Source organism: Dysidea avara, chromosome 13, assembly GCF_963678975.1.
Source record: "Dysidea avara chromosome 13, odDysAvar1.4, whole genome shotgun sequence".
NCBI lineage: Eukaryota > Metazoa > Porifera > Demospongiae > Dictyoceratida > Dysideidae > Dysidea > Dysidea avara.
In genome coordinates, this window is record NC_089284.1 from 13,017,701 (window position 1) to 13,040,701 (window position 23,001).

At 39.8% G+C, this 23,001-nt stretch overlaps 2 protein-coding genes across 2 annotated transcripts in view; one reads left to right on the forward strand and one right to left on the reverse strand.

The window, feature by feature from the left end:
- Window positions 1–23,001, reverse strand: part of LOC136243636 (protein adenylyltransferase SelO, mitochondrial-like) — a 23,624-nt gene continuing 623 nt past the window's right edge. Inside the window, exons 3-22 of the mRNA XM_066035179.1 lie at window positions 22,170–22,385; window positions 21,397–21,535; window positions 21,206–21,239; window positions 20,921–21,032; window positions 19,959–20,082; window positions 19,499–19,614; window positions 19,108–19,211; window positions 18,940–19,060; window positions 15,689–15,737; window positions 15,382–15,416; window positions 12,050–12,090; window positions 11,754–11,823; window positions 10,119–10,208; window positions 9,197–9,308; window positions 9,080–9,147; window positions 2,780–2,828; window positions 2,687–2,730; window positions 2,181–2,247; window positions 1,936–2,118; window positions 1–285 (exon numbers count right to left, since the gene is read on the reverse strand). Of these exons, the coding sequence (XP_065891251.1) occupies window positions 1,960–2,118; window positions 2,181–2,247; window positions 2,687–2,730; window positions 2,780–2,828; window positions 9,080–9,147; window positions 9,197–9,308; window positions 10,119–10,208; window positions 11,754–11,823; window positions 12,050–12,090; window positions 15,382–15,416; window positions 15,689–15,737; window positions 18,940–19,060; window positions 19,108–19,211; window positions 19,499–19,614; window positions 19,959–20,082; window positions 20,921–21,032; window positions 21,206–21,239; window positions 21,397–21,535; window positions 22,170–22,385 (1,750 nt within the window). The 3' untranslated portion in view covers window positions 1–285; window positions 1,936–1,959. The remainder of the gene's footprint in view (window positions 286–1,935; window positions 2,119–2,180; window positions 2,248–2,686; window positions 2,731–2,779; window positions 2,829–9,079; window positions 9,148–9,196; window positions 9,309–10,118; window positions 10,209–11,753; window positions 11,824–12,049; window positions 12,091–15,381; window positions 15,417–15,688; window positions 15,738–18,939; window positions 19,061–19,107; window positions 19,212–19,498; window positions 19,615–19,958; window positions 20,083–20,920; window positions 21,033–21,205; window positions 21,240–21,396; window positions 21,536–22,169; window positions 22,386–23,001) is intronic.
- On the forward strand, window positions 16,502–17,422 carry LOC136243639 (uncharacterized). The gene is made up of 2 exons (XM_066035183.1): window positions 16,502–16,662; window positions 16,715–17,422. The coding sequence occupies exons 1-2, from the start codon at window positions 16,632–16,634 to the stop codon at window positions 17,314–17,316; spliced, it is 633 nt and encodes a 210-aa protein (XP_065891255.1). The 5' UTR covers window positions 16,502–16,631; the 3' UTR covers window positions 17,317–17,422.

A 23,001-nucleotide genomic window follows, 5' to 3' on the forward strand; every position in this document is an offset into this window, starting at 1 on the left:
TGAAATTGAGTGTATGACAGACCCAAATTCACACACACACTTGACACACATACAGTATCTCCATACAAATTCTAGTACATTCAAGTTCTGGGTTAAAATACACAATTTTACAATTACAAGGCACATTGATAATAAATTAGGAGTTCTCCAATACTGTTGCAGCATACCATTGTACAGTGTACTGGAATTCAAGAGAGATCCGTCTGTCTCAGCAGATTTTGAATCACTCCATCATGAAGAGATATCCAGTTCTTAAACGATGGCTGCAGCATGATACTCACCAGCCTAAACAAACATAGAAAATACATGTACAAAGGAACTTCTCACATAAAGGACATGGATTAAAGAAAACCTTGCATCTGTCTGGGTCCCAAGTCAATGGAACTGGATGCGGCACCCCTAACTAACTAACTAACTCTTCAAAGGCCAAAAATAAATCCCCTAGTGGTGTCTGTACTGTATGCAGATCAATTAATTTGCTAACTAGGACAGTTCACCAAGGCAAAAACAGAATTGTGGGTCACTTATTGCTTCAAAAAAAAAAAAAGTACAAAGCTTGTTTGTAAATGGAGACTTTGGTTGTAGATGGTGGATATACAATTTTAGTATCAGTACAGCTACTACTTGACATCAGGGTTTTTGATGAATACTTATATTCTTTGAACCATCTTACTGCTCCACCAGTAACATATAATACTACTAGACACCCATCACTTCATGTTTGAAGTATATTGGCCACCCTAGTGATCCATAAGTTGAATACAGAAACTGTAAGTGTTACAATGATGAATTGGTCATGTGGGTAAACAAAACAATTATTACCAGATAACACAAAATGATTCTTGTACACAACAGAATCTTCCTACACCAGAACCAGCTGACTTTGCAAGTTTTTAATGTGGGATCCTTCTTATAAGGATTCCTTGAGGATAACTGCATACCATATATCTCACTTGGTAGTCACGTCATTACTAAGACCACTTCAGTATAATGTCAAGTAGGTCACAGATCCCAAGCATTACAACCTTATTAATGAAGCACTATAGTGCAAAACCCTTGGGGAAATTGAGGATTGACTTAGCTGCTTTGTCTGTCTTCTATAGTAAGGCCATAATTATCACCTCACAAATCAGGCAAATTGTACCTAATGAACAACTTACAGTAGCTTTGGTTCCAATTTGCACAAAACAAGCAGCAGAGAATAACATAGTAACTAGTATTTGTGTGACAACATATGCATGGGCCTTAGTCTGGTTAGGCAATAGCCTTTTATAGCGCACTCTATTTTTAGAATATACCGTGAAGACATTAATTTAAAGAGCTAAGAAGCTTCTAGTCTAAATCCAAGGGACCCGCAAGAAGCCTGGCCTGAAATGTTGTAGATCGCTGGAGGGATCACTGGACAAGTTAACAAAAATTAAGATCTAACGGAAATCTTGAAACCTCACTTGAAATCTTGTCCTTGGCTTTGTCGAGTTTGTCAATCTGTCATCTGAATCAGTGGAGTATCGCTAGATTTAGTACACTACTATGGTTGAAATAGAGTGAGGAAGGCCAAGACAATTTTGAATAAAGTGCTTGCGGAACAATCCACATGTTTCATTTGTAAAACTCATCAAGAGAAACCTAATGACACCTTGTTTTTAACTTATGAATGAAGTACACAGCAGTTAGTGGTAACAACAAATTCGCAAGACAACTACAGTAATCCTCAGGGTGCCCCGAGGGTTAATCATGATGGAATCCCTCAGTTATGTAGACACCTTGGGAATCCCTCAATTATGTAGACACCTCGGAACTATGTTGAAGTGTCCTTGTTGGTGACCTCAATTCAGGAGTCTTAAAGGTGTGTAGCCACCAAGGACAAGTGTTATCAATGTATTTCTGGATGTGCTTTTTAATAAGTCCCAATGTGCCCAGTGTGTATGTCCGTACCAGGTGAGTGTTGATCTATGAAGATCATGTGACTACGAGAGAATGAGCCCACTGAGGAGGTCGACTACAATACAGTTCCATGACATTGGCTCCACTGCTGCTGCTGCTGCCCCCGCTGGTGCCGACCGTCTCGAGTGAGGCTTCACTGTATGGTGACTCTAATAGTTTCAGTACCCTTCTCACCTGTGGTTAACAGATAACAGAATAAGTGACAATGTGTATGTTATGTGTTAGTAGTACAGTACCTCAGTGAAGTCACCCTTTTCTGCCTTCTCTATTGCATTCTGTGCAATGTAGTTTCTCAGTATAAACCTATAACAAACAGATACACCAAAAAGGGGAACCACTTGAAGTTTAGATACCTGCGAACATTGCATCATCAACATCGTGTGCATTGTTAAAAGAAAAACAGCATTGAGTTTAAGGTACCTTGATATAGAACAGTCAACTACTCTAATAGAGTAACAATAGGCTTTTGTCAATTATGACACTGTCTGAGCAGAGCAGCCCATTGGAAAGTATAACCAACATGTTAGAATGTACATACTGCTGGATAGTAAGGAAAGTAAGGGCTCTATGGAGCCACATCATTTGCAAGGTACATAGTTATGTTGTAGATATGTAGAACATTAAAATGCACTGTGGCATCACATTGATATCTACTGACACAGACACATACTACACACACAGCAACACACACTACACGCTATGCTATTTTACACACACGGCACATGCACACACAATGACATACCGAGGGTTGCTCTCTTTCATAACTTGAAGTCTTCGTTTATTGGCCTGTAGGGTTAAATGGTACTGATTGTTTATGAATGTAAAGCTAGCCCACCTCAGCAATAGAAGCACTATCATCCTTTATCTCTTTCTTTAACCTATCCCTGTAATGTGATCTATACTAATGTATGTTTACAATAAAGGGTATCTGTATATATCATGCATATATCACAGTATTGCTATCCTCCATGTTTTGGAGGCAAAAAGCAGTTCATATAGTATACAAGGTATAGAGAAATGTATGGAAAGTCACAATATGCTGTCTGCCAAATAGACAGCTTGGTATAAACAAAATCTAATGGTTTAAAGCACGACCCTTATACTATATAGTGTAAGCACTGGAGCCATTATGACTACTACAGGTGACATGGAGCAACTTGTGTTTGTATATGGTATCTACATGAGTGAACATACTAAAGTGTGTAGGTGTACAATGTATAGTTGTTGATGTAACAACTCTCTTGTATAGCTCACAGGCGTGGATAGGCATGCTAGGTGCAGACAGTTTTGTGAGAGCTGGGTGGGTAAATTGTCACATTCACAGCTACCAAGGTAGTGAACAGGCTTGTGATGGAGAAGGTAGGTGGCACAATGGTACATATGCATTTGGTACATTCTAAAACTAGTGCTGCCTTGGATAGTCTTACACAAGCCTGGAACTGTTCTATGTGCTCACTGCACCTGTATAAAACTATTTTTATGTATGTATTTTTTCTTTCACATCTTCAACCATCTCTTGTGTAGTTAGAGTGTCTGAGTGCCAAGGATAGTCAGGAACAATTTCTTGCATCTTACACAGCTGCAGTTGGTTACCATACATGTAACAATAGTACTTTCAAAGTACAGGTCAAGCCTGCTGATATCAAAGATGTTACATTTACAAAGTCTACACAAGCAAGAGCAAAATGTCATGTTGATACTTCTATTGATGATAAATTCTACAATACTTTAAATTTGTCCAACGAGAAACCAGCAATACTGGAGTAACACCATCGTATTCAAAGCAGTTTGTTTCAATACCAGCTCCCTTAGCCCTTGTCTACAGTTCACATCATGCCATCAGATTTTAGACTTAAAGATGTGAAGCTGTAAAGATTTGTGGCAATTGAATTGTCTCAGTTAATCATCGTATTTTTCAGATAACAATGGAGCAGGCAATACTACTGGAACAGTTGACAAGAAGGCAAGCTCAACGCAAGCTGTGGATGAGGAAAGATCATTTCCTAAAGTAACACCAAGAACCAACCCATGTATGCCAATAGAAAGTTTGGTAAAATGTATTTGCTGAAGAAGATTAGTGAGTGTGAAGAAAGGACAGCTTGATAGTTCATTGAATATCAAGAAGACTACTGATGAAGAAGTTGAATGGCGACTGTGTATAAGGATCAGGAGGGGGCAGCTGGATAAACGATACTACATGTAAGTGATAACAACAAAGGTGAATATACGTATGTCCTTGAATTAAAGCTTGTAAAGTTCTTATTATACGTATATGTAGCACTTCAGATTAAGGGTGTACATATCTGATGTTACCCTGTGGTCAGGGTATTATCTGTACAATGCCCTAATGCTTTCTTATTACTAAGCAGTACAAACTTATATGAACAGATGCACTTCACATTATTGTGGTTTTCAATGATCTCCTGAGATCTCCTTACCACCATTAAAACTGTCTCTTCGTGATACAGGTACTTATACAAACTGAAAGGTTGCATACTAAGTATTAGTGTTATAATGTTAAACTTTGTCTACTCTCTGCCCTCAGGCCTGCAGATATCAATCAGATGGATACTAGGCAGACAACTTGTGCCCATGTCACAATTATTAAAATATGCAGATCAGGGAGAATGGATGCAAAGAAGGGATGTCAGATGATGACCTTGAGAGCAATAGCATATCAACACCAGCAGAAAGCTACCTATGAGGTGAAAGCTACCTGCGGGGTCTGCTTAGAGGAAAGAAGCTGTTGAGACACAATGTTGTGATTGAAATTTATCCAACAACGTTTGAGTTTCTGCTAACAGGTACAGCAGAAACTGTTTGCACCAAATCAGTATAAGCTACAGACAGTCAACATGCCAACAACTCAATCACTAACCAACAACAATATTTACAGAGAAATGAGCCAAATTTTTATTTCAATAAAAACATCATACATATAAACATGTAACACTTTCACACCTCAGATCAAAGGAGCCTCCCGGGCTACATTTCGTATGTAGACCGGGCTACAACCTGGCAGTGATTATATAGATGTTGACGCTGAAATCGATTGTGGGGATCAATTAATACTCACGTGATTAGGATGCACGACTTGGATTTTGCCATGAAAACCACTCAGATGGAGAGCGTTTGTTATCCTCGCCATCCTATGAGTTGAAAAATGTTGGGCTAAGGTGAGAACTAGGGCTGTAGCTTATTCACTGATTGTTTCCACACATTTTCGAATGTGGACATGCCCCCATCACGAAGCTACCACTCTGCACGCAGTACCACTCTACAAGCAAGCCTACCTATCTAGGCCTTTAGTAAACTCCATACTTTTCCATAACAATTCAATAACACTATTAAAAGATTAAACTCGCGTAACCAAAATTTTCCGTGATATCCTTAAGATATGTCCGTTCATCGTAGCCAGACGTAACCAGAACATACTAGCTGCTGACCCATAATCGAAAATTTTAGGTATACATATATAATACATCCAGTTGCTGCACTCGTATTGGCTTGGGTGATTGATCGCCCTGTACAGGCTATCAGCCTAATAAGTATTACATATTAGCTGTAACATGGGGTATTCGGGCTTTGCCTGATATGTATGCCCTCTGCCTTGCGGCCTTTGAGCAGTCGGTCATACATATCAGGTGAAGCCCTCATGACCGTGTTACAACTATTACATATTCTATATTGGTGCATAACTAACACTTCACATGTTTCCTTGAAAGTTATGTTTTTCTTCAAGCTGCAAATATGTCACTTTGACATTTGTTTGCAGTTGCATTGGGCCTTTCCCAACCCAAATGTGTGAATTGGGAGTGTATATATTGTTGTTTCTGTATGATGTCCATGATAAACAGCAGCCGACAACAGCCCGACACTGTGAAGAGACACTAACTGGCCTAATTTGCATGTTCATGAGGAGCAGTCAGTTAAGAACTTGTTTCAATCATGCAGTACATTTGTGAAGAAATTATTATTTCCACAAACTGTGATGGCACCTCTACACAAGGTTTTAAGACTTTGTTCAAACTTGGAATTCCTAGATAATGCATCCCCACAAAGTAATGAAGAAATCAAACAGCTTATTTCACTTGGACGTCATCAACAGCTGCAGGGCAGTTATGATGATGGCACCTTCAAAGAATTGGTTATCAGATATGTTAGTGCAGAAAAGATCAATTTCTTGCTGACTGAATGATGTCCAACCAAATTGAACATTTCTCACTTCTCAGACAACATCTGCAAAAAACCAAATAGAATCATGGGCACCACCAAGATCATCTCACTACACAGGAACTATTTGACTGTATAGAAACTTCGGGAATGCAATCAACAAATTTCCTGAACTTAAATTTCATTTTGTTAATGGCCAATTGACCAAATCATTTATGGTCACAAGTGTTTGTAGTTTGTTAGGAGTCAATGGAAGTATAGTATTAGCCGATAGTACTGTGGGTGATGATAATGTAGCATGTGAAGCAAGACTGATGGAGAGAAATGTTAGGTATTTCTGTCAACAGGGAAACGACTGAATTTTAGATTTATTTTAATTCCTCTGAATGTACAGTGTTGTACCCAGGAAACCTAGAGCAGTTATCTCTTGTTTAGAACTATTGAACGTAATGGGCAATACAAAGTGCTTGAAACAACTAAGTGGGCTAAAATCAATTGCTAAAGACCTAAAGGGTTTAAACATTTCAAGAATTTTAATCATGAAAGTGGAAGGTGTGTAGAACTATGTATGGAAAATTTTAGTCAATCTACAAACAGCTATTATATTTTGAATTATGCTCTTTTCTGTGCTTTGAAGAAGATAACCAGACCATCATTGGCCTTCACCAGCAGTGTTACAGGAAGTACACAAACTCAACCACTATGTCAAAATTGTGTTCAAATGAAGGAACCAGTACAGTTATTTTATATATACCGATTGACACAGCTAATCCCAGTTAACACAAGGCGGGCTTTAGTTAGAATTTGTACACGTGCAAAAGGGTTGGCAGGTTTTAATGATACTATAGCACATGCTCAGTGTAAGGGTTTCACTAAACTGCATGGCAAGTACTCTGCGTTCAATTTACTTCTAGCATGGAAATACAACAAGACGTGGGTGACAAGTGAGATGTGGGTCAGGATAACATCCTAGAGCCAGGCAACAAGCAAGAGAGAAGGACAAGGAATGGGCCAGTCAGTGTTCATGAAGGAACAGGAGACACAGAGTGCCTGGTGGCTTTAGCCCTAACAGAGGCACTGGCCAAGCTAGGCCAGAACAGTTCTAACAGTGATTCCCCATCCTCCAGTCAGGATACTAGTCACGCAGCAAGAGATGACAGTAAGCGGATTAGTGTCATCAATGGTTGTATACGTATCTAGTCTGGTGTATGGCTCTATCTACAGCAATAATAGTTTTTTTTAAATAGGTCCTGACTAACAAAGCAGCGGCTGGGAAAAGGGGGCAGCTCATGTGGTGATATGAGTGAGCGTCCAGGTCGTCGGAAGTTAAGCGGTGACCAGGAAAGGGGTAGTGGACCAAGTTATGGACACTGCCAAAGAAAAGACAACAACAGTGTGTAGGGTTACCACAGGGCCACCATGCCAAAAGCTTTACTGCAAGCCAAGCAGGTAATGCGAGCCAAGCAGGTGCAGTTATTAGTGTGCGTGAATCCCCTGTAGGTGCAAAGATACTGGGAGTGCTACCTCAGTTTGGCCTTCTGCAGAACCTGCCTATCACATCACTAGAAGATAACTCTGATGTCGATGGACTGAACCTTCAAACCACCGTGCAGTTCCAATGCCCTTGGAGTAGGGTTTACACAGAACCCAGATACAAGACCAGTCAATTTCATCAGCCGAGAGTCAGCCAACGCAGTCCCTGGGCTTCCAACAATCTCCCGCAAACTGGCCAACCACATTTGGGAACCTGATTTCATAGAAATGGATGAGCTTCTGCACCCCCCTCCCACCCCAACAATGAGATTCAAGCACTGGAGGGGGCTGGATCCCACGAGTCTGGGTGCTGAGATCCCCACGTCAGTTGCAGCCACACCACAGATGTGATGGCCTGGATCAGGTGATTTAACTTGTATATGCATCAATTCTCACAGGTGATGCCAGAGGCCAACTCCCAGCCAACCCCTATTCCAGGTCAAACATTACGGCTCTTGGTGGAGGAGCAACCCGACTGGACATCCGTGAATTGGACAGAATTGTTTGTAGCTTGTACCAGGCTTAGCTCCCTCCACTCAGAGGGTATATGATGCGGGCAAGAAAAGGTCTCTGAGTTTCTGTGATTGGGTGCAGTTATCCCCTTTACCCGTTTCGAGGACTGCCTGTGCCCATTTGTGGCCTTCCTAAAGCTAGAAGGTCTGCACCATCAAACAGCCAAGTCCTACCTCTCAGCAGTCCGACACCTACAGATATCCCATGGCCTGGGGGATCCTCAGCTCAGCTGAATGCCAAGGCTGGAGCTAGTCATCAGGGGTATGAATAGTCTTCAAGCCGGCCTCCCCTCTAGACCTCATCTCCCAATGACTCTGGACATTCTGCGAAGGATTTGTGCCAAATGGAATGGCAGCCGGGCACATCATGCTTTGGGCAGCAATGTGTCTTTTGTTTCATTGGCTTCTTTCAAGCAAGAGAGGCTGTAACTCCTGACACAGAATTTGACCCCTCTCAGCATCTGTCCTATCAGCATGTTGCAGTGGATAATGTAAGGAACCCAAGCTGCATGCAAGTACGGATAAAACAATCTAACCATTCAGAGTTGGAGTTAAGGTGTTTATTGCACGTACCGGTGGTGACTTATGCCCAGTAGCTGCCATATTAGTTTACACAGTGTTCAGAGGCCCAGGGGATGGCCCTTTATTCCACTTCCAGAGAGGGGGTCCTCTGACTAGGTCAAAGTTCGTGACCAAACTACGAGCAGTTATGTTGATTGCAATAAATACTCTAGCCACGGCTTTACAGCAACAGCAGCAGGTTCACGCAAGTGCAACTCATAACCTGGCCCGCTAAAATCCAAAACACACTGTAGGTTTCTTAGCACAAAAGATCATGGAAGTTTTCAGGTAACATTGACAAAATCATCTCTTAAATGTTGAACAGAAGAACTCATAGAATTATAGCTAGAACTCACTGGTACAATTTGATCCACTCCATCCAGTGCCCTCTGTCATTGGCCTCTTTCTCTTCATTACTTACATCCTATGTCAAGTAATATGTTAATTCATTGTTAGTTAGTTAGGATGCTAACCTTCAGTTTTTCTATAGCAGTAGCTTTCTCTATTTCTTGTTTGATCATATCAACTGTCATTCCAAACGAGGCCAACAATTGTGGGTGTTGTTCCAGTAGCATCCTCAAGTGTCTGTGTAAGTGTTTGAATATAATGGATTATCTGAACGTCAATAGTGACTAGTATTTTGATGAGAATGTATGCTCTAATAGAGTAATTGAACATAGCTGCGTTTATAAACAATTTGCCTATGATTGCTGTACAGTATTTGCTCTTACTCACATTTCAATTACATGAATTACATGTATATGTCCCTCATTAGTTCAGATAATCAACTCTCCACCATAAATGCATGTTTGTGTATGTAAGTGAGTGTGAGTGTGTGTGTGTGTGTGTGGTGGTGTGTGTGTGGTGTGTGTGTGCGTGTGTGTGTGCGTGTGTGTATGTGTGTGTGTGTGTGTGTGTGTGTGTGTGTGTGTGTGTGTGTGTGTGTGTGTGTGTGTGTGGTGTGTGTGTGGTGTGTGCGTGCGTGTGTGTGTGTGTGTGTGTGTGTGTGTGTGTGTGTGGTGGTGTGTGTGTGGTGGTGTGTGTGTGGTGTGTGTGTGCGTGTGTGTGCGTGTGTGTGTGTGTGTGTGTGTGTGTGTGGTGGTGGTGGTGTGTGTGGTGGTGGTGTGTGTGTGGTGTGTATGTGCGTGTATGTGTGCGTGTGTGTGTGTATGTGTGCGTGTGTGTGTATGTGCGTGTGTGTGTATGTGCGTGTGTGTGTATGTGTGCGTGTGTGTATGTGTGCGTGTGTGTGTGTGTGTATGTGTGTGTGTGTGTGTGTGTGTGTGTGTGTGTGTGTGTGTGTGTGTGTGTGTGTGTGTGTGTGTGTGTGTGTGCTGTAAATGTGTATTACTGCCACACACAGCACTGCTACCTATTTGTATAATAACAACTTACTCCACAGGTACAGCTGCTTTGGATGACGTGGCCATTTCCTTAGCAGTGGCACATTCTCTGAGTAGCCCATCAACCGCTTGCTCAGCCTCCCTACAACATACACATCACAATATCAAGACACATGGTAGAGTGTATGTTGTACAGTTAAGTTTAAACAACTGATCAAGCAAAATTGGTTTCATAACAGAGTGGTGACTGTGACCTACTATATGCATGGGGTTGTCCAGTGCATTTAGAGGAGTACATTGTGTGCTTTATATCTTGGCTCAGGAGGACATGGGCTCTGACAAGTGTACAGCTAGTAGTGAACATGCTGCTACAGTAGCTGTTTCAGATACAACTCAAGTGAAATGGATGTATTTGAAAACAATGCAGCAACAAGGATTGGCAAATGCTTCACATCACAGTGTGACTTCCCACAGCATAGTAGATAGGTGTGGAGGATTACGTAACATTAGTAATAGAAGATAACTGGAGAAAACAACAAAAGAAATTGGAGACCCTTAATGCTAGTACAGTTGCCACCATCCAGTGACTTGACATAGCAAACTACCCAGTACTCACTACCAGCTTTTGTGTGAGTGAAAAATTTAAGGCTCGCAAGAGTTTACTAGCATTTCATTTGTGAGCTTGTGTCATCTGTGGCAGAAAAATGGAAAGGAAACTTGCTTTAAAAAGTAGGTAAATGTGTTTATGTTAGTAGCTAGACCTGATCACTTATTTTTAACATTGTTTGTAGGTTAGACACTTGCAGCAAGCGAATGAGCCACTATTAAGTGAACAGACAAGATGGAGTTGTGGAGTGCGCCCATTGCAGGACTTCATGAAGTATGCTCACATATAACAACTGTTGTTTTACATGGAAGTATGGCACCGGATTAAAATTTGCACAGAGATGCCATGTAGACAGAGTACGCCTTTAGGAATCTACAGCATACCTGTTGCTAGGATTGTCAATTTAGATTGTTTTAAAGTTGAAGTTTTTCAATCAGAAGAGATGCAAATTTGAACAATGGTCCACCTGATGTAAGCGAAACAACTGAATATGAATGTCTGAGAGCAGTAAATATTTGACTTTGAAGAAGCCACATGAGCACAAGATGAGCAGGAAGAGTTATAGCTTCTAAGCTAACAGTTACTTATCAACTTTCTGCACCAGAAACTGATTGGAGGTATATATGACCAAGGGAAATTGTGTTAATAGATCACTTTGGGTAAACGTTGAGTTAGTAGTTCCCTTCCTCGCCTCAAATTATTGGATGTCATTTGCATTGACATTGATGAAGCTGTGTCTGAATGGTGGCTCTCAAGACATAGGTCATCAATATGGTGTGTCTGCTAGAACTGTGGCAAGAAGATTTCAGGTAATGCTCAACATTTTGTACATCAGATTTAACCTTTTAATGTTTTGGCCAGACCATTAGGAGTTAAGAAAAACTTGCTTTCAGCCAACATAATATCCTAAACATTCAAGCATTCAAGTACTGCAAAAAGTTGTACAATTCTGCATGGTCACAGTTACAACTCTCTTGTGTTAGTTGAATAAATTTACTGCACATTTTAAGTGAAAGGCATTAAAAATTTGATATCTAAACTGGCTAACCAATTAAAATACCTACACGTATCATCACTTACTTTTCATTAGCACCATCATGAGGTATGGTGACGTTACTCAGACAGAGAAATCCATTGGTGAAGTCACAGCCTACATTTAACACATATTACATACTACAGATGGACATACAGTGAAACCTCTATAATCTGACCCTCATTGGGATAAGAAAGTTGTGTCGGATTAGCAAGGATTTTGGATTATCAAGGTAGTATTACACAGAAAGTTTTTGGTATGCAAAATAATGTCAGATTATAGAGGTATTCTGGAATACAGAGTTGTAGAGGTTTCAGTGTATCTACATACAACTTTTCCTTACCAGTCTTGTGCATTGTGTCCAAGAAGGATTCAATAAGGTCACTACAAAATTTCATACTTAAGACATGTACAGTATATTACTATACGGTATATTTGTACTAGTAATAGCATGGGTAGCAGTGAAATTTGGGATAAATACCACGAGTGTTGTATTGGAAATGGGGATAAATTTCACGAGGCGAAGCCGAGTGAAATTTACCATTTCCAATACAACAAGAGTGGTATTTATCCCAAATTTCACTGCTACCCATGCTATTCCCATACTCGCTGCATATGCTGCATTAGCTTTGCTACGTACGCAATTTGTCACTATGTACTAAACACGTGTCGACACTAATTGGCACTACATTGTTAACATAAATTCTAGCCAATGAAATTGCAATTACAACTTTTTCACTACTGTCAGTGAAATACTGGATAAATTTCACTGCTACTATTGAGACTTTTGTACGGGCAGTGAAACAGGTATGGTATTAAAAAATATATTATTGATTTAAAAATGAAGTGCAATCAAAATGTGGTGAAACAAGAGACGAATGATGGTACTAGCAAATCCCCACATTGGCATGTCATAACAATTACTTTGCCCAATGCCAAAGTAGGGATTTTACCACAGAGCTACAGTATGTTGTAACACTGTACCACTAATCATATTATTATCTTGTCCCACTAGTTCTTTAATGCTTGGATTTTTACTTCAATTTTAATATTAAGCCAGTTGCATGCCCACAGCCAGCTTCTGGCTGTGAACTGGTTTCCTGAAATTGCCTTTTGTGTTTGCATATTTGTTTGTCTTTCCATACCCAAGTGAGCAAACTGGTTTATGCAAAAAGCAGCCTGCATGTGAGAAACAATGGCTTTACAGCACCAATATTAAACTTCCAGGTAGGTAAGCTTTGCAAAATACAGGTGAAGACATTATGAACACCTTTCACAATGGGATACAGTATGTGGGCCAAAAAATGTTGTATCTAGCCTTGTAGGCTACCAGAATTCCTTTGAGATTAAAGGGAGGTGTCTTGTACTTACACTATGTAATTCAGTGTTATTTGTGTACTTGTATGTGTGGGTGGTGTAATGTATACTATTGTCTTGCTTTGTGTTTATCTTGTATGCTTAGTTAGTTGTTGTTGTTTTTGTATCACTCCAACAAGGAGGAACGGCACTGTGCCGATTGTTGTGAGTATAATCAATCAATCACAAAGATGAAGGGCAGCCTCTACAGATTTGCACGAGAAAACATGATAGACACACTATAAAACAGTCGAGAAGCTCAATTTGGGGTTTAAAGTGTTTTGTTTGAGTTATGCTTCCTCAGCAGTTTATGTAATTACTGAATTACAATATAATTCAAAGTACACTAAATATTCACGAACTAATATCTGATTAACTAGCTAAATTAATAGTAGCACAGCATCAGTATTATAATTATACATGGTTGATTAATTGTCTATTCAGCTAGTATTAGTGCTTGGGTTTTAGAAGTAGCTTACCATCAGCATAGACCCAGGAAATGCTCAAACTAGCCAGACTACTTTCTTAAACTTCAATTTCATGGTTGAAATACCCTAATAGAACAGTCTAACACCAGCAACTGCATTTACTGATTGTTCTGTTAGAATACATTAATTGCTTCACAGCTCTATCCAATGTTCCTGATTCAGAAGAATGCCATGACACAGTGATGACATAACATAGGTGTATTATACACTACACATGTCACTATTATCAGATATTCTTTTGATGACACCAGTGACATGTAACACAACTTGATTGTCTTTATATTGTTAATGCACAACACCTCACTATTCCTCTCAAGTACCATAATCACATGTTGTGATGTGAGGAATTATGTTATCATTGCTGGTAAATAAGTGAGAATTACTAGTGTTTTCACAGTATATTATTGTGTAGTGATGGAAACAAGTGGCTTAGTGAGTGGTGATTCTGGCAGTGAGTCAGGGCTTGGATCAGGACATGGGATGGTCGATGATTATCCTATGAAGCAGCAGCCATTCTACTTCTTGCTGTTGTCTCTCCTGGTGAAACTGGTGGGAGCCATTGCTGTCACAGTACCAGCAGTGATGGTGCTTGGTACTATCATGTACAAGAAGAATCTCCATAAGTACCACTACGGGTTCGTGGCCAGTCTGATGGTCTGTGATATTGTCACAGCTTTGGGGTTCAGTCTAATCCATGCTGTGGTCTTCATATGCAACCATTATTTCAACCTCAAGTTTACTATATCCTGCAGCACCCCGGGTTACCTCTACATTGCTCCAGTTGCCAGTGGATTACTGGTTGTCACCTTGGCCGTTGATGCAATCCTGGCCCTGAAGAATCCATTCCACTACAAGGAGATAATGACAAAGACCAAGATGATTATTATGATCGGTGCAGCCTGGATGATAGCTGCTGGCGTGTCACTGCCAGTTTTGATGTTTCCTCAGTTGGATATACAAGTCGAGGACATTGTCACGTGCCCATATATTCTGTTGCCCTTTGTACCATTGCTTGTTTGCAGATACATCACTGCATTGCTGGTTGTTGGCCTCAGCATTTACCTCTACTGGCTAGCATTTCAGGCTAAGAAGAAGCTGAACACCCTAAAATACAGGAACAACGAAGATGGTAACACCAAATCACGGGTATCATTGGTCAGGAAGTACACACGGCTAACTGTCACCCTACTGCTAATTATCATTGTGGATGGTTTACTCCGGATGATTCGTCCTGCTTTGCTGATGATTGCTGGATGTTTTGGATTCCACGATGTTCCTGCCTTCATCATCTTCACATCAATGCTGGCATGGGTAGAGTTCATTAATCATCCGGTGGTGTATGGACTGATGTTACGTGGAGTGTATGTTAGCATATGCTGTGGAAGGTCCTGAACAGTGTACTATTTAACTGCTTACATAAACATAAATTTATCATTAATTGGCGTTCTTTATTTACCACTTTAAAATTGTACAACAGTAATTTGCTGCGATAGCATTCTATATAAAGCATGTACATATATCAACCTTATAATGCAATGGGTAGACATTGAACTATGGCACTTATATATTGAATATTAGAATTCCGTAAATATGCCTGGCATGAAGAATCAGGCCTGTCTGAAAGTTAGATGATTGGCTCCATTAGCTAAATAAAATAGTTTGTTAAGTGCTCTTGTAAAATATATAAATAATCATATATTAAATGGTACCTGGCAAGGATAAGAGAAACTTTGTGAAGTAATATGCTCATGGTACCATAAGAATAACTTGTATAGTACACATGCATGTAACTACGTACACACATACAGCATGTTTTCATCATTATTCATACCTGTCGTCTTCTGATTGTTCTCTGACTAATCCAAGCTAACATGTGACATAATGAACAAAATAAAATACTACATGTTTGTGTGTAGTGTGCGTATGTGTGCAGTGTGTGTGTGCAGTGTGTCTGTGTATGTGTAGTGTGTGTATGTGTGTATGTGTGGTGCGTGTATGTGTGTAGTGGGTGCGTGTGTAGTGTGTGTATGGTAGTAGACATTGGAATGAATATATTACTTTACTTGATTACACACTATAGTACTTATATGACTTTAGTAAGTGCACACTTGGTCTCTTATAGCAGATGTTTACATTACCTTTGATCTCATTTTGCTCAGATAAATTTTCTTAAATTCAGCCTTGTATCTGTGAACACAAACGCATGAAATATTAGGCCTATTTGATAATAGTAACAACCATATCATGAGATGCACCATCAGTGACTATTCACTCTTATACCCTTAGCAGGGGACATTATGAACATGAAGGTTACCAATGCATCTGATGTACAAAATTTTGATTCCTTCTTAAGCCATGCTAAAATATTGAAATAAATAGGTAAGGGATTGCTTTAGGTAAAATGACATGTCCACTCCTGGATATGGATAATACTAATGGTTATAGTATTGACCTGAAATTTATGCTTACCTACTATAATTATTTACTCTTGCTGCTATATATAGCTACTTAACATGCCAAATATGGCATATGTTTTGTGGTACTATAAGGGACTGAAAGAGGGAAGTTTATCAGATCATCAGGTACTTATTAATAACAAAGGGAAATTTTTTATTATGCAATACTGGCATTAGCTACCATACTAAGAAGCATGTATCATATTGGCCTTAAAACCATAATCATTGCCACCACTTGAACATCAATTAAAGTAGTATATATGGACAGTCAGGACAAAAAAAACATTCTTAATACCTGACCCGCAGGGAATTAAGGTACAAGCAGTGGACTGGACCACTGGAATGGATTACTGGACTGGTCATGGATTGCCTATATGTCCTGATCCATGTTGGTGAGCATGCCACAAATAGTTTAAACCAATTCTCATTAATGTGGTTCCTATGTTGTATTAGTCATTTCAAATTCCCTAAATTTTCCCCTTATTCTACTTCCATTTATGCTTATGTAAGTAGGTATAAATATCAGTGAATGACAACATTCTTCTTGATTCTGCGTATCAGATAGTAGTCTATATTTATTGTATTTCTACTACAGTATACAGTTCAACTAGGCTCTAAAATAAATATGGAATATGTTAATTTTGTGGTGCAACATAGTAAGGAATATACACCCATATATTCAGTGTGCCAATAAGTGTTGTTTTATAGGATCTGCCTTGCTACCCATACTTGATCAGGTGATCACTTGGCTGAGAGATCAAGAAATCCTACCATCAATAGATCCGGATGAGGCTAGGCAATTTGTGTACAATCGGCTACAGTCTCTACGGTCATTTCAGAAAGTTGTACAAACTGCTATTAATGAAACTTTGGAGAGTGCTTTAAAGATCCTTCACATAATTAAAGATGAAGTTATCAAATTCTTCAAGAAAGATGTTAACAAATTTTTAATGGCTGAACTACCAAAACTTGCTGTTAAAGTGGTGCCAAGAGAGGTCATCATAAGATGTGGCATCAAACAAGCCATTAAGTATGGCGTAGCAGAAGCTGGTCAACAAGTTGTCCAAAGAGCTCTTAAGTTTAGCAATCCGGCAAGCATTGTGGCCGATCTTGCCCAGACGGGAATGGAAGTTGCAGGATACGCAGAAGCTGGGAAAGGTGTTGGCATGATAGGAAATATTGGCACTGGTTTAGCCACTGGTGCTGTGGTTGCTGGGCCAGCAGGAGCAGCTGTTGGAGCTCTGGCAGGATTCCTAACTTGGGGAGTTGGAGAAGTAACAAGTGGGGTCATATACCGTGTACTGTCTTGACTGACTATGTTACTTGTGTAGTGATTGTTGAACACTGTATACAATATGCATTATAATATTTGAATTACTGTACAGTAAATTATAAAGTATAAACCATAATAATTAATTCATGTAGCGCCACACCAATGTAGGAAGGGACACGCAAGAGTAAAGGAAATTTGATTACAAGCATACTTCAAACAAGAGGTAATAATATGAGCGGAAAGTATCTAACACTGTATAGTCCTGTAACGTGCAGGTTAAATCCGTGTAACATAAGACTTCTAGTATTTGTTCATTTCCTTACTTATCTGCACAGCGAGGAATGCTCAAGAATGTTTGAAGGCTTTCAGCAAATCACCCTGAACGCATACCACATGCACAGAAATTTTCACGGTATGAAATTTTTATGGTTGCAAACGAAAACAGGATTTTCACAATTTTATTTTCATGGTTCCATGCCAATATTGCTAGTTTTTTTTTTTTATTATCACGGATCACATACCTCAAGTTCATTGTTGCTTTCGTGGTTGTTGAGTTGTCTCGTATTCGAGCTTGTGTTACAGAGATGGATACAACTCATAACTTTAAGCCAGCACTCTGCCAAGCATTGTGTCGCGATTGACTGCGTTAACAGAGAGCTGAAAGCAATCTCATGCAAGCACCAGCACCGCTATGCAATAGTGTTGCCACGAAGGGGTATCCCACATTTCTGCCATATTCCCTCACACTTTACCATCTCTCCAACTGGGGGATTCCATTTTTATGGTAGCCCATGAATGCAGCTAGTTAAAGTGCTGGTCATTGACGAAGTCATTACATGCTATGAAATTTTCACAGTCACGGTTGCTGCATTAACCATGACATCTGTGGAATGCATTAACCATGACATCTGTGAAAAATTCCACATGTACGGTACAGGACAGTATTTCAAGTACAGTATGCCTGAAGGACAGTTTCGCTTGTTAACAAGGTGACACAGTTGAAATTTCAAGTAATACTCCACCCTCTGTTTTTAGTTCGGTTCTCATGGAGTTATCCTTGAAGTTACTGTATCAACCATGCTCAGCTTTTAAATACAACAGTACTGTTCTTGCTGAATTAATATGTTTGAATGCATGCCCTCGTGCCCAGGATGATCTTTGTGGTTAAATATAAATAAAATTACTGTTACATAAAAAGGAAGCCATTTAACTCCCACACAATTATTTGTTACAGGACTATACAAGCATTAGATACTCTATTAACTCTGAATATAAGTGTAGGAACTCTACAAGGTACAGTGGATGCATTGTATCTCCTGTGGTGCACCAAAAGGCACATGGGAGGCCTAAGTGGTAACTAATTGTGAAGACCGTACAGTACATGCAAATATGAATTACACAACTGTTTTTCTAATCGTTTTTCAGCACTAGTTTATATAGTTAACTGTTTAAAGGGTCTCTATACATACAGTTATAATAATAATGGCATTCTGCAATGACTCAAGTTCGGTCAAATACTCAGGCCTCTCTCTCTCTCTCTCTCTCTCTCTCACACACACACACACACACACACACACACACACACACACACACACACACACACACACACACACACACACACACACACACACACACAAACAAACACACACAACACACGTACACTTTAATTCCTTCAGCTGCATTATCAGTAGACATACAGGGAGACAATGCTTCTGCTAACTTTTGGAGGTTCCACTGGCAAATACTCGGCTGCTTTTGGTAAGTGTAACGACCACCATTATCTAGGTGCACATGTGTGATACAAGGTACAACCATTAGACTGTGCTACCTGATCCATTACAAATGTGATCTGGATTGTAGCGATCCATGAACCCAAAAGGTCCATAATCAATTGTTAACCCAACAATGCTCATATTATCAGTATTGAGGACACTATGTGAAAACAAATGTACACACAAGTACACACATACATTACAGTAGGACTTCAATCACCCGAATCTTAATTAACAGGACCTTTCAACTGTTGAAGTGACTGCCCCATACTGTCAACTGGGTATAGTATGTTCTATTAAAGTAATTGAACAGAACTTTACATAAAATGGGTTCATTTATCCAAACAAATTCATTCATCTTTTATGGCTGACTTGTGTTCGGATAATGGAGGTCCCACTGAATGACTTACACACAGATACTAACATTATCAATTTACTAACACTTACCCATGACAAAATCCAACTGACTGCCATAATGCCACCAGCCTTGCTGTTCTTCTACACACTTCCTTGAAGAACTCTGTTGTCCTTGCTTCACGATCATTTTGGTGTGCTGAATGTATCTAAAATTATAGAACTGTATAAAAACGACACAAAACCCCAGTTAGTTCTTACAATCTAACAGGTTCAAGGTATTGATAACATACAGTATTAAATATGAAATCATGTTCTAGATTAATGTACTGTGGCTAACATGTTGGAGATACTAACTCTAATTTTCAATGCCTCTTAAAAGAACAGAATTCTTTGCATGGTGTACTTACTTATGTAGTTCAGGTGTATGCTCTAATAGAGTGGGTTATAAGTGATACAGTACACATGGACACATGTTATACACTACACTACACTACACACACACACACAACATTATACACCCACTACACTACACACAGACTATAATACACACTTCAGGATAGAATGTACTGGTGGTATAGTCCAGCAGTTGGTGGAGGATGTCAGTACGCCCCACACTTGGTCCAATCCTACCAGTCATTGAGTCCCGTGCCTTAAATATCTCAAATGAACCAAACCTGTGGATAGATACAATACATGTGCTGTTGCTGCTGTAGTGTACTAAGTACATGTCAGGGGACCAAGTTGTGACGGTTTGTGGAAGGTACATTAACAAAAATTTTTCAAGGATCATGTATACATAAAGCATAAACATAAGCTTAGAAAAACATCTCATAACAATAATGTAAAAATAAAAACTGGGGTTAATCTGGGAGGGGAGGGGGGCACAGGCCCCCCCAGGTTTATACCCAAAGCCTTGAGAAATGGAAGGTTTAGTTGATCCCCAAGTTGTATAATCGAATGGTCAATATTCAATGTCATCACAGTAAAATTTCACCAAAATTGAGTATATTTACGCCTAAATTTCAAAATTATCCTGGGGGAGCATGCCCCCAGACCCCCCTAGAATCCGAAGTGCTCAGCTTACTTTGCCCCCCCCCCCCCCCCCCCACTAGCTTAATATTTTAAGTTGAACCCTGACAGAGTCAAAATCTTGACATAGAAAAACACAGTTCGGTGAAGAAGATACTCCAGACCAGGTCTAGGAAAGTCCCTAAGGAATTGCTGCATGGTAAGCAAGGTATTTGTTAAGGCAATATGGCGTTCCACTGGCCCAGTGTGAACACAAAATTACCCACACAACTAATGGCTTCTGCTCAAATTTTCTCAGCACTATAGTTCAGCATCAAACATAAGCTAATTGGCCCAGTGGTATACTACTGGATGTCTGGGTTGGGTCAGTTTGGCTCAGAGTTGAAATACTTATCAAACCCCCTGATGGCCAGTCACAAGCTGTAAGTAAAAATGGTAGCAATACCGTACTGTTTCCATGCATGAAACAGATAATTAGGTCACCTCAGAAAAGTAGGAGCTATCCTTGTGATGATGGTAACTCTCTCTTCAATGGGATGTCCATCATAATGAATGTCTCTTACCACTCTCGTGTCCGAAGTGACACATGTTCCAGCTACATTAAGTATCCATAGTAACATGTGCATGTCAACAAGTACAATGGACTAGGCCACTTATGGCCCGGAAATGACTGTATTCCTACTGGACCAACAGTTCTGTATAGCACCATGCAATTCAGCAATATCAAATACACAATATCTGTTTAAGCAAACACGTTAATACACCTACCTCGAGTTGTTGGGATTCCCAAGAAATGAATTGCCTAAACGAAATTATAAAATGTACCAAACTTACAGAACTGACAATGCATGCAAGTATAGCATGTGTGCATGTGCGTGTGTGCGTTTGTCTGCATATATGTATGTTTGTGTGTAGCATGTGAGTATATATATTTTACCACAAACAGTATTATACTGTACCTCACTACAAAGAAATTCTCTGACACTAGATCGCAGCACTTTACGACCATCAGCATGTCGAGAATAAGGTGTCTGACCTGCACCCTTAAACTGCAGCTCCCATCTCTCACCATCCTTGTTGACTACTTCACACAAGTACCTGAAGGCATCATCACAGTGTAGACAACCAATCATGATGTACATGAATACACATTGTAGGTGTACAGGGTATAAGTTGTAATATACTGAACATATTTTTATATGCATCAAAGTGACTGTGTAATCAGAGCATTTTATTGTGCAGCAACGAACGTTCTATCAGTATGAGAATGATAGTATTGCTGAAGCCCAGCTACGATTGGGCTGAAATTCCCTAGTTTTACAGGTACCTGTTTATAGGCAAGTTGAGACATTAGGACTTTATCTGCAATGACATCTACACATTTGACATTGTTGCATGGGAAACTGTGGAAAGGAAAAATTTTCACTGTCTATGAAAGTAATGAAATTAATGGAATCTTGAAAGTCATTCAAAAAGCCCTTGTAATACACATTCAATGTCTGGAATGATGCTGGTATTGTATTCTCCAGGTTGAGAAAAAGGTTCAAAATTTATATCCCATAGTTCTCACTTTTATATCAGTGACCTAATTAAACAGTGAAACCTCAGTCTCAGCAACTACCTCTTTAGTAAGACCACCTTCATACAGTAACCAATTGCAGGTCTTAGCTAAGACATACATCATGACAACATAAGCTAAGGCCATACACCCACTGTACATACAATATCTCACATGGTAGCCCCATCACCCAGTTGTCCAGAGAAACTACCAAACTGATGACCACAGTAGCAATGGGCTGCAGGTTCTGCTCCGGGGATGATGCGATTACCACTGAAGTACTCAGCAAAGTCTTTCCTCTGTACTTCATCAGGGTGGACATCCAGTAGGTCTAGTGCTGGCTGAGAATGAGCCACTAAGACTGGACCATCCACTGATGTGGGTTTAACCCTGAAACAGGAAGACCACTAGGTATCACGTATGTGTGTATGTCTGACTACAAAAATTTAACGGTCAAAAATTGATGAACTTACCAATTCCTTTTACAAAATTTGCCAAGGCAGCAGAAAATTCACCTTTCTACAAGGTGTGCACAATTTACTGAATGGTCCGGCTCAAGAAAGAACTTCCTTAGTATGTTTAGTACATAGTGACCTCTTATGTACTTGTATCACACATATAAACTAGAGTAACTAAAATTTGGATCCAGTGATAAAAGTAGTGAAACAAAAATACAGCACAGGTGTGAACTAACTAGGTGGGTTTTTACTCACAAATAACCCCTATTGGAGTTTACATGACTTTCTCTAAACTGATAGACTGCTGAAGCACTTAATGGATTAATTCACTCTTATTCCAAGGGGGTGTAACGTTGGCACACGCTGCAAGTAGGTCTGCGACTGCGGTCAAAGTCTTGACCAGCGAAAATTTCACCTTGACCGTTTAGACTTGCAGCGTTTATCGTCTTTGACCTGTGACTTGAGCGTTTCTTGTTGCACTTTTGACCTCTGCTTATTTCTCTTATTTTCCAATATGCACCTGTACTTGTAACCTAGTATAATAATTT